This window comes from Phalaenopsis equestris, unplaced genomic scaffold, assembly GCF_001263595.1.
Source record: "Phalaenopsis equestris unplaced genomic scaffold, ASM126359v1 Scaffold000401, whole genome shotgun sequence".
Lineage (NCBI taxonomy): Eukaryota > Viridiplantae > Streptophyta > Magnoliopsida > Asparagales > Orchidaceae > Phalaenopsis > Phalaenopsis equestris.
The window spans coordinates 382,835-399,321 of record NW_018164843.1 but is presented as its reverse complement, the minus strand read 5'-3'; the positions used below and the strand labels follow the sequence as shown (position 1 = coordinate 399,321).

The following is a 16,487-nucleotide window of genomic DNA, read 5'->3' as shown; positions in this document are numbered from 1 at the left end:
CATCTCATCATGATTACTTCAAGGACATAATTAAAAAAATCAAACTATCGACGCCCTTCTTTGTTGAAGACGAAAAATCTTAAAGTTATGTTATATATGCTACATAATTTTATTTCTTAAATATGCTATTTTCTAAATGCACAAATCAAACAGCTAGATAATTTATTCAAATCAGGGGCAAAATGATCATTTATCCATAAACAACTACAAATCAGTTGTTTCTCAAACGCACAATCCAAAAAACCAACCAGCTTATCAGGATCAGCTGCTGATCAATAACTTATCACAATAAGCTGCTTATCTAAATAATCTGGATAAGTTGTACCTGTCCCAAACATATCCTAAATAACATAAATAAGCATTAATTGGTTTATTGAAATTAAAAAAAAAAAAGAATTAAATTGATATACATGTTGATTTTAAAGTCTACTACATTACTATTAAATATATAGTTAAAAAAATTACTCAATCAAATTTTATTTAAATAATATACATGCATTCATAAAGCACTTAACAAACTAGTTTTGAACAATAATAAATCTTGTTCTTGAATATTAATAAAAAGTTAGATTGTGTTCAAATCTGATTATTAAAACCTTCAATTTTTTTAAAAAATGTAGTTGAATAAATTTATTTACTTAATTTAAACAAATATGATCGAATATTAATCGAGTGAATATAAACCAAGTTCAAGTTGTTCATTTAGCGGGTTGGCCCATTCACATCCCTAGATTTGTCAAATGTAAAGCTTATGGAAGGATTGATTAAAATAGTGAAGTCAAAGCCTAGGAAAAATATCCTTGTTAGAGTGATGGAAGTTCCTATAAATGTATACATATAACAAAAAGGCTGTTTACCATCTGCGTAAGCATGTTATTCAAATAAAATGATATCTGTGAAAATGATCTAAACTAATATGATTTAATAGATAATATGATGATAATACAACAAGAATCAAGGGGCCCAATTAGACATTCACTAGCTAAATATTAGTCTGTTAGAAATTAACATGTAATCTCAGACCTATTGAAAAGCCTGCCCTCCATAGAATGATTTTATTATCTTTGAATTAGTGAAAATAAAAGATGATTATATTGAAATATAATGTCGTTTATGATAGGATCATGACACCCTCAAATCATTATAATTGCATCATATTTCAAGTCCATAATAATGCAAACATTTATAAAAAGAAAAAAATATATTAGTTTCCTACATAATCATCAATCAAGTGGCGTTAAACATCTAAAATCTATATCATTTAACCGTTCAAAAATGAACTAAAAACTATATGCATCAGCACATGATACAATACATAATAAAGAATTTAACTACTCTTTAATAGTTAAAGTCAATACCGGTGTTTTTTTTTTAATTTTTTAAAACCTACAGCTATTTTCCATTTCAAAAAAAACAGTTTGAGGGCTAGCTTGGAATCACCTTTATTTTTATTATTTTTATATTAGAAACATATTTAATGCATTTTTTAAAATAATTTATAGAGCACTTAAATTTTTTAAATTGTTTAAAAATAAGGAATTATGTTATAACATATCAAATATTTATTTCAAGTTAAAATATAAATAAAACATAATTCAGGAAATCAAAAGCTAGACCCTTCCTAGTAAGGTTATGTTTGGGGCAGCTATTGATTATTTATAATTTACTGATAAACAACTTATTCTGATAATCTACAGATGATAATCTACAGATTATCAGAATAAACTGGCTTGCTATTTGGGGAAGCTTATTCAGAACAGCTTACTAGCAGCTATTGTTGGAGAAATCGCGACCGGGATCAGAGAGGAGAAGGGATCGAGGACGAGATCAAGGGCTGAAGGGTAATAAGCTTGAACGAAACACCAAAAGCGGGCTCCGAAACGCGGCCGCGAATAATGAAGAATTTATGTCGAGCGATTTTGTACCGCCATCCATACACGCGAAACAAACATATGGTCTGCAATTTCAGAATGCCCACCCTCAAACGGGCACTAAATCGCAAGTAGATTTAAGATACAATTAAAAGAGCCGTTACTAAGTCATTGGCAGAACAAATATGCTCTTAAACAAGAAGCGGCAGTAAATTTATGATTATGCTGCTAATACTGAAAATTATATCTCACCTTGTTACTAAGTATACATGTGAGGAAATAAATATTCAGAATCTGAGGAGATCCAACAGAACAATTTCCTGTTCTCAAATTAATTCCATCTCGTATGGTGTGGCATTGTTCCTAATTGGCATTGCTTCGCTGTAGTTCATGCAGCCTCGTTAAGTCATATATCGAACTCATAAGTTAAATTTCATCAACTATATTCCATTACATGGAAGTCTCTTTTTGGTGCAAAATGAACTGAATCTTCAACTGTAAATCTATCCATGTCTTTGAAAAGAATCTCCCCTTGCCCTATGCGGCTCATCCTCTGCTGGGGAAAAAAGAATTTCAAAAAAGAATTACAAAATAAAAAAAAAATAAACATGAAATATGATGAATGGACAAAAATATACAAAAATTTTATAATGTTTCAGGCAAATTGATGATGACTGTTTGTTGCTAACAATTGCATCTCTAATTTCTCAATGCACACATAAGAAAGCCCAACAGATATAAAAAACAGATATCTAAAATTTAATGAAATTCTTAGAATAGCATGGATAAAGATCACAAATATTGAAATATTTCTCGGGTTGTGACGATCTTGTTGTGAATATCAACTCCCAACTAACTTGGGAGGATAAAAACTGAGCTCTACGAATTAACCCAACTTTGATCGATGGACTCAAAGTGAGAAACAAAAAGATGACTACAAGAACACGACATAAAATAAATTTTCGAAGAACACATGCCGAGAATTTGACAGGACCAACAAGACAAATTGTACTAAAAGTACGTCATAATATAGCAAGTTATAAAAGTAAAATGACAACATCATACTTCTCATAATTAGTGTGACACAATTTGCGTAACATGTGACCACATGTAAATGATATGGTAAGTGGTCGTCAAGAGCTGGCCGGAACATATCACAAATTCTTAAGAAAAGGAAATATCAGACCACATGTAAATGATATGGTAATGCCATGTCTAAGAAAGTGCATGATATTTAATAGGTAATAATGTCACTCTAAAGGTTTCTAAAGTTCATAGTGTTCATCCCTACAACTACATATCAAGTAAAAGGCCTAAATATAATATGAAATAAGTGTGATATCAGGTCCCTTAAAATTTTGTACTGTACTGTACTTGAAAGATTAGGGCAATGCATAATAACAACACAAAATACAACTGATCGCGGGAGCGACAGTACTAATGTTTCCACGTTATGTTACAATTCAAAATTTTCTATTTTAATTTTGCTTTTATGAGTTTTTCTATTTCGATGGTATCGGGGTCTTAGTAAGGGTTGTTTTGTGTATAGAAATGGAATTCAGTTTTAGAATAGTGAGTTTCTTATTTTTGGAAAGTTGGGCGACACATTCATCTTCCTTGTAGTTGAATACTGGAGTTGGCAACCTAGGTGGTGTCTTGACGTATGTACTCTTGTGCTTCCTTGAGATCAAAAATATTTCTTTTGTTGTTCTTTGCCTCCAGAATTCTTCTCAGCAAATCTAGATTCGTTTTGCAGAAATTCTACTCTCATATCCCTTGCCAGTATTGTTTGGTTTCAGAGCTTTGTCTTCTTGTTCCCAGATCCAGCCAAGATCCTCTAGCCTTCTTGGTGGGCTGTTGAACCTCACTCCAAGGATCTCCCACCAAAGTTCCAGCCATTAGATTTCCGGTTTGCTGAAAGGATTATGCTTTTACGTGTCCTCTGCTTTCTCATTTCTTCTGTGATGTTTCTTTTGGTTGTTTCTTGCTTGTCTGTTCCTTCGGTGGCTGCTCCCATCTCAAGAATCCAAATTTTTGGATTATTTCACATTTTGTTCAGGCATGGATTTCTGTGAATTCCAGAATTCTGATTGCAGAATTTCAGAATTCTGCATGTGCAAGGTCGTTTCCTTTTTTGTTCTTGTGGTTGCTGCTTCAAGTTATTATCCCAGTAAATTCCAGCACGGAGGAGAGTTTGTCTTCTTCTTCATGATTGTGCTGCTACTTCACTGCCCTCCTTCCATTACTCTACAACTTTCCAACAAAACAACATGCCGGCACGAAGAAATGTTACAAGAATCAATCAATAACTCTTTATGGAAGATTTACAATGACAGATCTGCTGTCTTCAAGAAAGAGAAGTTGTTCTCGAAGAATAAATTGGCAAAAGATGAGGTGGAGCAAGAAAATAAAAATCTCGAGGACGAAGATGAAAACACATTTCATCAAGGATCCTCAAGTTTCGATGGGATTTGTCGGAACATCATGGATGCTTGTATATGATCAGCCTGTGTATGAAGAGGAGAAATGCATTGAAATTCCTATAGTGAAAAGTTCATGCGACGACGTTTGGCAGCACGTTCTGGTGGAGTTCATTACAAACAATATTCAAATTAGAAGGGTTCCTTCTGCAATTAGTGAAATATATGAATCTTTAACCTCTAGGCAGCCCAAATTATTGCTGAATGATTAACTTGATAATGATGGCAAGAAGATGGTCTCTAAGTTTATTTGCTCAAGTTTGGTTGATGTTTTTAGTCAAGTAGTTATAGTTGCATGTGCAACTACATAAAATGCAGCCAAATCTGAATCTAGCATTGTTGTTGCAAATAATTCAGCCCTTCATGGATCTGCAAATATTCAACTCAGCTCTAATTGGGATTGGAATGATGAGAGCAGAGAACTTGATATGGACATCCACTAACTTCTCGCCGAGTTTGGAGACTTTAGTGATTTTTTTGAAAAAGATGTTATGATTTTGGTGAGCCACTAGGAACCGTTGAGTCTCAAGTCATTGCATTTCCATATGTTGATAGTGGTGAATCTCGAATGGTGGAGAAAGGTGCACATTTCCAAAATAGTGTTGATCTGGTGAATGTAAAAGATAGGACACATGTTTGGATCACCGATCTTGACCGACGTGTTGATTAGAACGACTTAATCATTTTCAATATCTCCGAGCAAAAATTAGAGACCCAAGTCGAATCTTCTCCAACCTGAGAGAATGATGCAAGAGCATTGGTACCAGTGATGTCCTCATTATGATACAGTTCAATTTTTATATTTTAGTTTTGTTTTAATGTGTTTTTCTATTTAGATGGAAAACTTGTAATAAGGGGGGTTAGTGCTTATAAATAGAGGTTGTTTTGCATATAGGGGCAGATTTTACTTTTACAATTGTGAGTTTCTTTCATTTGGCACCGTTCATCTTCCTTGCAGGTATATCCTAAGTTGGCAATCTGGGTGCTGTATTGCTGTGTCGATTCTTGCGCTTTATTTACATCAATAATATTCATTTTGTTGTTCTTGGTCTCCACAATTCTTCTCAGCAACTCTTGCTTGTTTTGCTGAAATTCTACTCTCATATTCTATGACGGTAACAACTTTGCTAAATATTAAAATAAATTAAATAAATTTTTATAATTTATACTGCCACTATATTATAGTTTAAAAATTGCATAATGCTTAGTACTCGAACTCAAGCAGACTAAGATTGTGCTGCTATTTACCATGCATATTTTTTAGCTGCATAGGATCCAGAGATAGTACTCCTGCATCCATCCCAAAATCTGTTGCTTTGCATTTGGAGCTTCCATACTATATGAAGCATATTCATACGGCTATACTCCAAATTTAAGTTTGAACAAATCAGAGAGAGAGACAGAAGGAAGGGTGGGGTGGGTTGGTTTGTTGGGTTGGTGAGAGGGCTAATATTAAATGAAATACATCCATATGACTAAACAAATTTTCATGATGGAGAAGATGTAATAAGTGCCCCATGATAAGAAGGTTTGCCTAATTGCAATGACATCATTAGATTACAATTATAACCCATGCTCATATGTACCCAAAATTTGCAGCCTATAAGCTGTGAACAACTAAAAAAAAGTTTGTGAACTACAAGATGTATTCCATAGGGAACAAATCCCCCTCCATTAGCTTGGATTAAAACTTGCCCTTTCATCAAACACTTCCCTTAAGCCTATGATGTCTCCTTGAATGACACAACCCATGGTTTCAAAGAAAACGATTATTTATTCATTTTGGGTTGGCTATCTCAATTGAATGAATAGATCACAACCAATGATAACTTTAGATGACAACCATAGAATCTTGATTAAGGTTATCAAAATTCCCACCATCTGCTTTGAGCCAAGAGCGACATATATTTCTTTACCAAATCAAATTTGATGCGCCTGCTGCAGCATCATAAAGCTTAATGGTTTAGCCTAAAAGAAAAAATCCTTTCTCGTAATTAGCATGGGTAATTTATCCAAGTGTTTGTGTTTCTGAAAAACCTTGAATCAGATTATAAAATCTTCATTGAGAGGCAAAATCTCCAAGTGGTATCATATTTAATATCTAATCGCTCTTCTAAAAATATACTCATAATCACTAGATTATGGACAGTGGGGCTTTTCAAAACCCATAAATAATGGTCAGGTAGGATGATCGGCCATCATAAAGGATACTCAAAGATAAAAGGGTTAGATAGTCAGAATGATCAACAACAAATTCAATAAGTGGGGACCTAACCAAAATTTCCTCTATAGATTTAGAGCTAAAAGTCCTCCATTGAGTTAAACCAGAAGACCAATAAATAATGGCCAGGTAGGATGATCAGCCATCATAAAGAGTACTCAAATAGAGAGAGGTTAGATAGGAAGAATGACCATACAACAAATTCAATAAGTGGGGATTTATCCAAAATTTCCTCTGTAGATTTAAAGCTAAAAGTCCACCAATGAGTTAAACCAGAAGGCCAATATAAAGACTTCCTAAAAGTTCTTTTGGATTATCTAAAACTTGATCGATACATTTCAAGAATGTCCGCCATTGTTCATACACATCATAAAAATATTTGCATAACATAATGCAAAAAACGACAATAGACCCACACAACCAACTTGCAAAAGCACAAGTCAATTGGGTGTTGATGTTGCACTTGCATATGTCTAAAGATCTTGATCGTCCTCCGGCGGTGATCTTTTTGAGTTTTGTGCTATCGGTCAGCTTAAGAAGTTTCAACAAGGTAGGAAACTTACGCACTTAAATTCAAAATATTTGTCATCTTTTGCAAAGAAAAATGTAAAACAATTCCTTTTCTCAAAAGAACCATTCTGAAACAAATGGCATGTGATGCGGTGGAATAAAAGTTTCACTGTCATTCCAAAATTTTTTTGAGTTTTTGATTTATTGCAGTCTAATGACGGCACATTAACAACATCCGAGGTAGCCAATGTGCTCTTTGCCAGCATCAGGTTGCAGGGGTAGTCTTTCTGCCCCCTCTACGTTCAGCAAAAGACAACACAAGTTGTCATAGCAGCAACATTCCTCCTCATGCCAATGATAGGCCCATGAAAAGAGCAAGAAAACAAACCCCAGTTGGGCCAATCGGGACTGGCACAAAACTAGTTGAGGTGGATTTGTAACTCCAAATTTTGGTACTGTTAAGGTATACCCTAAATTTCGCATCCCGTAGAATTCGATGGAAGCAATTTTATAAAATTCTACACGGCAAACCAATCAATTTGATATATAAGCATGAACTTTAAACATATGAGAAGAAAAAAAATTATAAATATAAGCTTAATTAAATACTCATCACCCCAACTCCCTAATTTCTAGGGTTCCCAGCCGGTTCCCTCTCCCGCACTTAACCGCGCATGTGTCAGTCTGATGAATCAAACGGAAAGGATTAATTGGGAACACATTAAAAGCCACATTCACTTACCCGCTCCCGATTCCTCCTTACCACAAGAAGCCACGATAGGGTTCTTGTAGTTGTGCGACTGGCGCGGCCTGCAGGGAGTTGAAGCTCGTTGTTATGGGCTTCAGTGAGAAATCAGGTGGTGGAAATCAAAATTTTGACGTTTGCTAAGAATCGGCACTCCTTTTCGTTTCCGATCAACGTAGCGAGAGGCGAGCTTGTGTTGGAGACTACAAACTTGATTTATGGGTTTCCATATGGATCTTTACTCGAAAATCAGTGAAATAAAAGGGATAGGAAGAAGGGGAAAGAAGAATAGGAAGTATCAGACAAGAGTTTGTTATGCCGAGAAGCCCATTTGAGGTAAGAAAATTATGTTTGGAGTTCAATCACGAAACAAGCCAAGATTTCATGAGATTATGAATTTCAAGTTGTTTACACTATGCGGCAAGTTTGAGGTAAGTTTGGGGAAACTCATCAAAAGATTGCTCCATCAATTTAGATAAAATAATCATGTGCTAACTTAAAAAGAATAACTCTATGCAGTTTTCCATGTTATTATATGTTTTACACCATTGCATTTAGAAGTTTCTGCATATTATGGATGGATACCTGCATAGATTGTATGAATACAAATTTGATTTGTCACTTACGATACCTTTCATAGTAATATCTTATAAATCTGATGAATATACATATGAAATTATTTATAGCAAATATTCATTTACTTTAATTCATGCAAATGATATATGAAATGTTTATGATGAATATTTGTTACAGAGATCATAATTTAAGAAATATCACAAGTGATGTTATAAGTATACTAATACATGAATACTAACAACTACAAATGATAAGGAACGATGGGATTCAAGACTTCTAGTATTCAAAATGAAGATGAAACTCTAGGAGCCGTTGAGATCAGACGACAAAGGAATTCAAGGAATTATTGGTATTAAAGAGCTATTGATAACTGTTATATTGGGACGACCCTAACCTTTATCAATTGTTAATATGGTCTTCGGGGTGTGTGACAACTTAATAACATGACATGACATGACAATAGTTGAGGCCTATACAATTATAAGTGACATTCTCATGATTAGATTAATGAAATTTATGAATATGCTTATAAATACATTTATGACGACACATGCATGATAATTACATATTCTATACAACAATTATGATTTCCTACATTACATGTCATTTTTTTATATGCTTTATACAATTATAACATATTGTGACACGCGTTGTGGACATGTGCGTGGGTTACATACCAGCATGCACGTTATTTTTTTCCATCTATTAAATCTAATGTTAGCCTTAATTATTTCATTGAGCTCGTTGTTGCTTACTCCACGCAGTTGACATTCGGGAAAAGATAAAAAGCTCTAGGGCGAGCAGTAAGATATGGATATTACAGCTTTTGCATTTCATAGTTTTGGGTGTTTGTACAGATTTTTAGGCACTTTTATTATGTTCAATTTAGCAGCTTCGTAAATAAAAAAATAAAAAAAATAAATAATTCACACTTTCAGACCGAAAGTCAGGATAGCCCCGCAGCTTTGATTCAAGAAGCATTAGGTGCAGAGGTGACAATTCATACTTCACATATACTGGAAACTATCGCTGTAGCAACGATTGCCTTTCCTTCTATTGCGATTCTAATATCTAATCAGACCGAGGATCACATGAGTCAGTCTTTTGATAAAGAATGACAGATTTACACTTCTCGATGGAACAAGAAGGTTGGGGGCACACTCCAACTTGGAAACTTAATGGACGATACTTTGGTTACTCCGGGCAATGACACGACACTTCAACTTGACACTTCAAAATTTGTTATCTGGCTCCACTCCTAAAACTAGAGGAAGAGGCAAGACTAAACTGGCTCATTGCTAGCTACTTGTTTTTTGCAAATTTAAATTTTTTGAGTTTATCTATATCTTTTAGTTAGAATATTACAGTACTTGGTATCGTATGGGTAGGGTGCATCTATTGGGCCCTCTCATACAACCTTCATGTATCTTCTCTATTTCAATAAAATCAACACTTGGGCTTTTTAAATATATAGCGAACTTTTTATCCCTGTCCCCTAAATATTGATCCCCATATGTGCTAATTCGACCTTGCTGGGATTCGAACCCGGGGCAGAGGGGACTTACGTCAATGCTGCCATCCAACAAATCACGATTGCGCACATATTATATATATATATATATATACGAGAATATACAAATAAATGAATTATGAAATAAAACACATCAAATATGTTTGTGGCGATTTAGTTAGATTAGTTTATCATCTAATGAGTCATCATTTTGGAATTCAGAATGAGTGTTGGTGAGAATTTAGTCTGACCCAATCATCCGCTTTTGTCACACATTGGTTGACCCTTAAGGTGGGCCAATTGGGCTGTAACAGATTCACACCTATTTGAACATCAGTCAAGCCCATTCAGACATGTGATTTTGCTTAAAATTTAAGAGTATGTTTACCTATCCAATTTGAACATCTTCTAGCATTAGTTTGATCAAACCAAGCCCAAATGAGATTTGGTTCCGCTTTTTGTGAGTGATTCAAGATATGTTCTGCAATTAAAAAAAATGTGCTCGCTCAGATAGGTTTGTTTATGAACCCAACAATCATTTTATTTTATAAACTTTTCCAAGATTTTAATTGTAGTAATATCCATCTAATATCATGTCATGCTTTGTGTATGGTAGCTGGGAGACATAGCATGCAGACGAGTTTCAAATTGATTCAAGTAATTGTTCAATCTTGGAGTTCCATTTACAGACAAAACAGGAATCACAACTCCTGGTCAGTATAATGCTGTTCTTTTGTAGCCGTCATCACAATTTAGCTGAATGAAATCACAGAGTATGTCTACCTATCTAATTTAAACATCTTCTAGCATTAGTTAGACCAAACCAAGCCCAAATGAGATTTGGTTCCAACTTTTTGTGAGTAATTGAAGATGTGTTTTGCAATTAAAAAAAAAGTGCTTGCTCAGGTAGGTTTGTTTATGCACCCAACAATAATTTTTATTTTATAAACATTTCCAAGATATTAATTTAAGTAATATCCATCTAATTTCATGTCATGCTTTATGTAAGGTAGCTGGGAGTCATAGCATGCAGACGAGTTTTAAATTGATTCAAGTAATTGTTAAATCTTGGAGTTCAATTAATAAACAAGAGAAATCACAACGCCTGGTCAGTATCATGCTGCTATTCCGTAGTCATCATCACAATTTACCTGAATGAAATCAACAATGGCCAAAGTCATTATTACCCTCAATAAAAATGTCAAAATAGACCAGACTCTTGATTGGAGTCTATTTTGGTCACCGAGTTTATAAAAATGTCAAATTAGGCCCAAAACTCCTTTAACATGGACGGAATTAATTATCCTTTGGGACTATTTACTCATATTAAAAGAGTCTGCGAGTTAAATTAACACTTTTATAGACTTGGACAAAAATGACCCATGTAAATAGTTAGGGGACTATTTTGACACTTGTGCTTGTCAAATAGAACTCTAATGGGATGCCTTGGAACGGATTTAGAGCAGGATTTAACTTGGATTTAACCTAAATCATGCAAGACGGTTAATTTGGACAATATAGCTGTGGATTTTATAAATCCGAATATCACAGATTCTAGACAAAAATCTCGGATTTACAAAATCCTGTGAATCGATGAAAATAGTAAATCAAGGACAAGAGCTTCACACAAAAAGTAAGGTAAAGTTACCTTCCTCCAATATTTCAGATAAGAATGGAAGGGAAGGATTAGAAAGATGGGAGTTTCGGGTTTTTATACGCCGAGATCCCATCGTTGCCTTACTAGTTAACTCTAATTGTGACAGCATCGCGAGTGTTCGATCAAGAAAGCAATGATTTTGGGCAAAACCGGGTGGGAGAGGGACAATTGAGGGCTGGGTAAAGATGCGAAGTTGAGGCGAAATTGGGAGGGGGAGGATGTAGGCGAGGGTTTGGGGGAGAGAGGGGAAAGAGAGATAGGTTTGTGCAGATAATTTATTTTTATTTAAGTTAATTTTATTAATTTAATAGATTAATAATTAATTACTAAATTACCTATTATCAATTTAATTACAATTATAAAAATTGGATGTAATTATTTAATAGTTAATTAATGAATAAAAATATATTTTAAAATTTAAATTATCTAATAAAATTCTAAAAAATTCTTAATTAATATAATAAATATTTAATTAATTAATAATTAATTAATGTGAAATTATTACTTAACTCATTTAATAATTTTTTTATTAATAATCAATTTTTTTAGTTAAAAATTAATCATTAATTAGCACAAAAATAAATGAAATTTAAATTGAATTTGATTAAATTTAATAATTAATTTTTATCATTGCAATAAAATATTCAAAGTTTCATTTTGAATTTTTTCTAATAAATGTAATAATCTTTTAAATCATTGTGGAAGTTGTCAAACAATTTGATAGGATTTAACTAGATTTATTAAATCCGTTACCAAATATATTTTGAGATTTAACCTTTTCAAACTTTACAAAATCCGAATTTACAAGATTTACTACATCCTACTAACTTAAATCTAATCCATCGCCATACAGACCCTTAAAGGCTACCAACATGATACATGCAGAACAAGATAAAAGAGAATCAGAAATAAGAACCAACGGCACAAATGGAGCTTTCCGCACTATAATGGGCATGAACAACATTGTAAGGTTTGCATCATACTTCTTAAACAATAGATGATTTAAACCTATAACTATGATGGTTAAAGCATCCATCAATTTTATCCAAGCAATTAATGTTCCAATATCTATTTTATTTATGAAGCAACTCATTTCTTACCAGGATCATCATCACCATCATTTTGGCTGGTAAAAAATGGAGTAAGATACTTCTTGTCCAAGGTAGAAAATGAAGCAGCACTGCAACACAAATAAGAACAAAACCAATTAACAGAACAGAAAGCATAACAAACAGGAGCAATTAAAATGCAATTGAAACCTAGTAACCGTACCTTCTATGCAGTTCTTGAAGTCTCGACTTCAGCCTACTTGCGGATGATGCTCCCTCCTCATAAGAGTGGGTAGTGTGGCCATTGTTTGTCTGAAAGCCCTGCGGGACAATAACAGAGACAATTTTAGCAAAGGCAAAATGCAGTGCACAAGTTCAACCGTTCTAGAATCTGTAGTTCGGTTGAAAAAAAAAATAACAACAGGCATTGAAGAAGTCTACGAGCCAGAAAAATCAAAGGATGGACAATTTCTCCTGCCAACTGCGGGAACTAAGCAAGAGTACCAAGGAGAGTTAAATCATGCTCAAAACTTTTATGATAAGAAAATACAAACGCATGAGCACTCATGCAACAAGTGCTAAAAAAATTAGAATCAGTCATACGTGCTCAAATGAAGTACTTAATGTACCCCCGGCAATAATTTTTTTAGATGATTTGCCAAGAAAGTCAACAACAATCAGCCAATTCATCACCCAAATAAAAAAAAAATATATTATAAAATTATTTTCGCATCCAATGAACACCTTTTACCTGCATTTGGCAACCCGTTCAGCTGACTTTTGCAAGTTGCTTTAGAAATACTCTTTTTTAAAATTTTAAAGAAATGTCCCATTCTTAAAAGGAAAAAGCATGTATACATAAATGAATGCAGAAATAGAAAGTTCAAAAGAGTAATGAAAATTTCGTTTTAGAAGAATTTACCTCTCCAAGTGAGGCATCGTGCACGTCACCTACAACTTCCAGTTTTTCTAGCAGAGTACCAGTCGAACCTCCAATTAATAGCACCTGGACAATCATAGAAGTGAATTAAGAAGTATTTGAAGTAGTAATTTCGCCAGTTACAATATATCCGTCGTGAAATCAATAAGTTGATGACCAGTGCAAGTGAATGTATTACTTCGAAAACAGAGTCCCAGGAAAAGAGCTTGAAAAAAAATTTGTTGCACGTGATGTGCACTGTACACGCTGAAAAAAAATCTAAAACACATCTTGATTCACAAGTTATAAATGAAGGATCGTGATATTCCCTTGTGTACACAGTCATATTAAATATGCATTTTATTGAACAAAGTTGACATAAACAATAACGGATAGGTGCTGAAAGATAGCACTATAATAACATAGATTTTTTGGATAGCAAAGTTACTTAGGGCCCTACATCATACAGTTGGGCTTAATAAAAGTTTCGTTTTGATTTTTTTTTTCTAATAAACGTACCCTGTATGTATTAAATTTAGAACCCGTTTGGGGCAACTTATTTGGGTGCGGCGGCTTTTTGAAAACTCCGCCGCGCTGTTTGGAAACTGCGTTCAACGAGCATTTTCAAAATGAATCGAAGCTCGGTATTCTATTTGTCCTACGGAATCGCACGCGGGGATCTAGATGCGTTCGGAGTTCACGACTGACGTTTAGGGCTCGAATTCCTCCCGTGCCCTTGATGATCTCCATCGCCCTCTCCCTCCCCGATCTTCTCCCTCGCGAACATCGATTCGATCATTCCTCTGGTGAGATCTATGTGTTGTTGTGCTTGGTTTTATGGCTCGATCTTCTCCTCGCGAACATCGATTCGATTGTCTTTCTCATTTTTTTGTAAGTTTCGGTTGATGGTTTAGGGTTTTCTTGAGGATGCCCTTGCTAGATTTATTTGGAATGCATTGAATGCTTATGTACTACCAATAAACTATTGTGAATAATCTGCCCCAAACAATAAGCCAACTTATTCTGATAATCTGCAGATTATCAGAATAAGTTGGCTTATCAGAAGATTATAAATAATCAACAGCTGCCCTAAAGTGAACCTGAGGCTTTACTAAATAAATTATCCTTTCATAACGAAGACAATCAACTGCCCCCAGATCATAGGGGGGTTGACAGATCCTACAGCAGCGGGAATCAGGCCCAATATCCTGACTGGCGGTCGGCTCGGTATAATGAGCGTTTGTTGCCCCATCTGAGATGCCCCAAATAACCCTATTGAAGGTATCAATGATCGAGATAATAAAAGTCATTTAGAATAAAAAGTACATCAAGAGAGCTCCCTCGATGAAGACAGGGCTTAGCTCCGAAATCACAAGAAGTATTGTGCGTACCGCCAGGATCACAATCATGATATGGAGGATTGTCGATATCTTTGGAGCCTGGTTGAGGAGTTGATAAAGGCTAGCAAACTAAAGGAGTAAGTGGCTCTAAAAGCAAAAACCTAACAACAAGAAAAGCCTAATGGAAGAGATTTCAGACGAGGCAATCTGAGCGCACACTATTCACATTGTGGGCGTAGTCTCAGCCATCTTTGGAGGAGGCGGGCAATCAGCCTGCCAAGCCAGCCTGAAAAGGTTCCGACCAGAAGAATTGTGTGCAGTCGCATTTGCTCTGAAACACATCTCACATTCCCCCATCACTTTCACTAACACACATTCACCCCCCACGACGAATTTGTATGGTAAAACTATCGTCGTTACTGCTCTGATAAGCAACTACCATATTGGTAGTATTCTTGTCAAAATTGAAAGCTTTGTGAACAGGTTGTTCAAATCAGTGTTCAACAATATGGGTTTAGGAAGAGAAAGACTGACTACGGCTGTCGGTCCGCTCTATGGCTTCTATGGCGGAGGAAAGAAGCCCTGGGAATCATTGCCCTGTCGATTACTTAGGAGAGAACCACAAATAGTTCTGAAACATGAAGGATTTCTTGGCGGTCAATTCGCTGCCAACAAACTTACAGTGCCATCTTGGGTCGACCCCGTCTCAACAACTTCAAGGGCATTACTTCAACATGACGATAAAGTTTCCAAGCCTCGGGAAAATTATCACCGTCTGAGACAACCTTGAGCAGTCCCAGACCTACTACCTTCGAGATGAACACTTGATGTTCAAAAACTGTGTAAAGAGGGTCTTAAGACCAGCAAGACCATATTGGAGATCTCGATGCCCGAAGGCGAGCCAGATAAATTTTTCCTAATAAGTGAAATTTTTTATGCATTGTTGAACGATATGCCGATTAAGATCCTCTGAAACCATCGAGATGTTTTTGCCTGGTCTGCCACTGAGAAGCCAGGAATACCAGTCGATATAACGTGGCACCATAACGTGGCACCTCCTGAATGACAATCAAGTGGCCCGACCCATGAAGCAAAAGATGAGGACCTCGGCTGTCACCCTAGTCGAACCAATTTAGGAGAAGGTGCAGAAATTGTAGGTCGGATATGTTTGAGAAGTCCAATACCTAGCCCGGGTATCTAATGTGATCATAGTTCAAAAGGGAAAAGACAAGTGAAAGATGTGTGCAAAAAAATTATTTGCTGCTTGATATAAAAATATAGTTACCCTCTATCAAGGATCGACACATTTGTGGATTCAACAGTCGGACACTTGATGATGAGTTTCCTGGATGTTTTCTCCGGTTACCACCAAATAAAGATGCACTCAACAAACGAGGAGAAGACAACCATTATAACATGTGAGGGTGTATTTTGTTATAATGTAATGTCTTTTGAGCTCAAAACATTGGGGCTGCTTACCAGTTGTTGATGATTATAATTTTGTCCGAGCAAAAGAAAAAATATTAAAGTGCATGTCGAGAAGTTGATTAAAACTAAAATGATCGTACAACATATAAAGATTTAAATGAACCTTTTGAAACTTTTAGAA

At 35.1% G+C, this 16,487-nt stretch overlaps 1 protein-coding gene across 2 annotated transcripts in view; it reads right to left on the bottom strand.

Moving 5' to 3' along the window:
• Window positions 1-2,014: 2,014 nt before the first annotated feature.
• LOC110026791 (sodium/hydrogen exchanger 6-like) overlaps window positions 2,015-16,487 on the bottom strand; it is a 95,775-nt gene continuing 81,302 nt past the window's right edge. Inside the window, exons 19-22 of one of the 2 annotated variants that reach the window (XM_020727922.1) lie at window positions 13,542-13,625; window positions 12,843-12,940; window positions 12,671-12,750; window positions 2,015-2,427 (exon numbers count right to left, since the gene is read on the bottom strand). In XM_020727922.1, the coding sequence (XP_020583581.1) occupies window positions 2,375-2,427; window positions 12,671-12,750; window positions 12,843-12,940; window positions 13,542-13,625 (315 nt within the window). In that variant the 3' untranslated portion in view covers window positions 2,015-2,374. The remainder of the gene's footprint in view (window positions 2,428-12,670; window positions 12,751-12,842; window positions 12,941-13,541; window positions 13,626-16,487) is intronic. The other variant, XM_020727923.1, reaches the window with a different exon arrangement.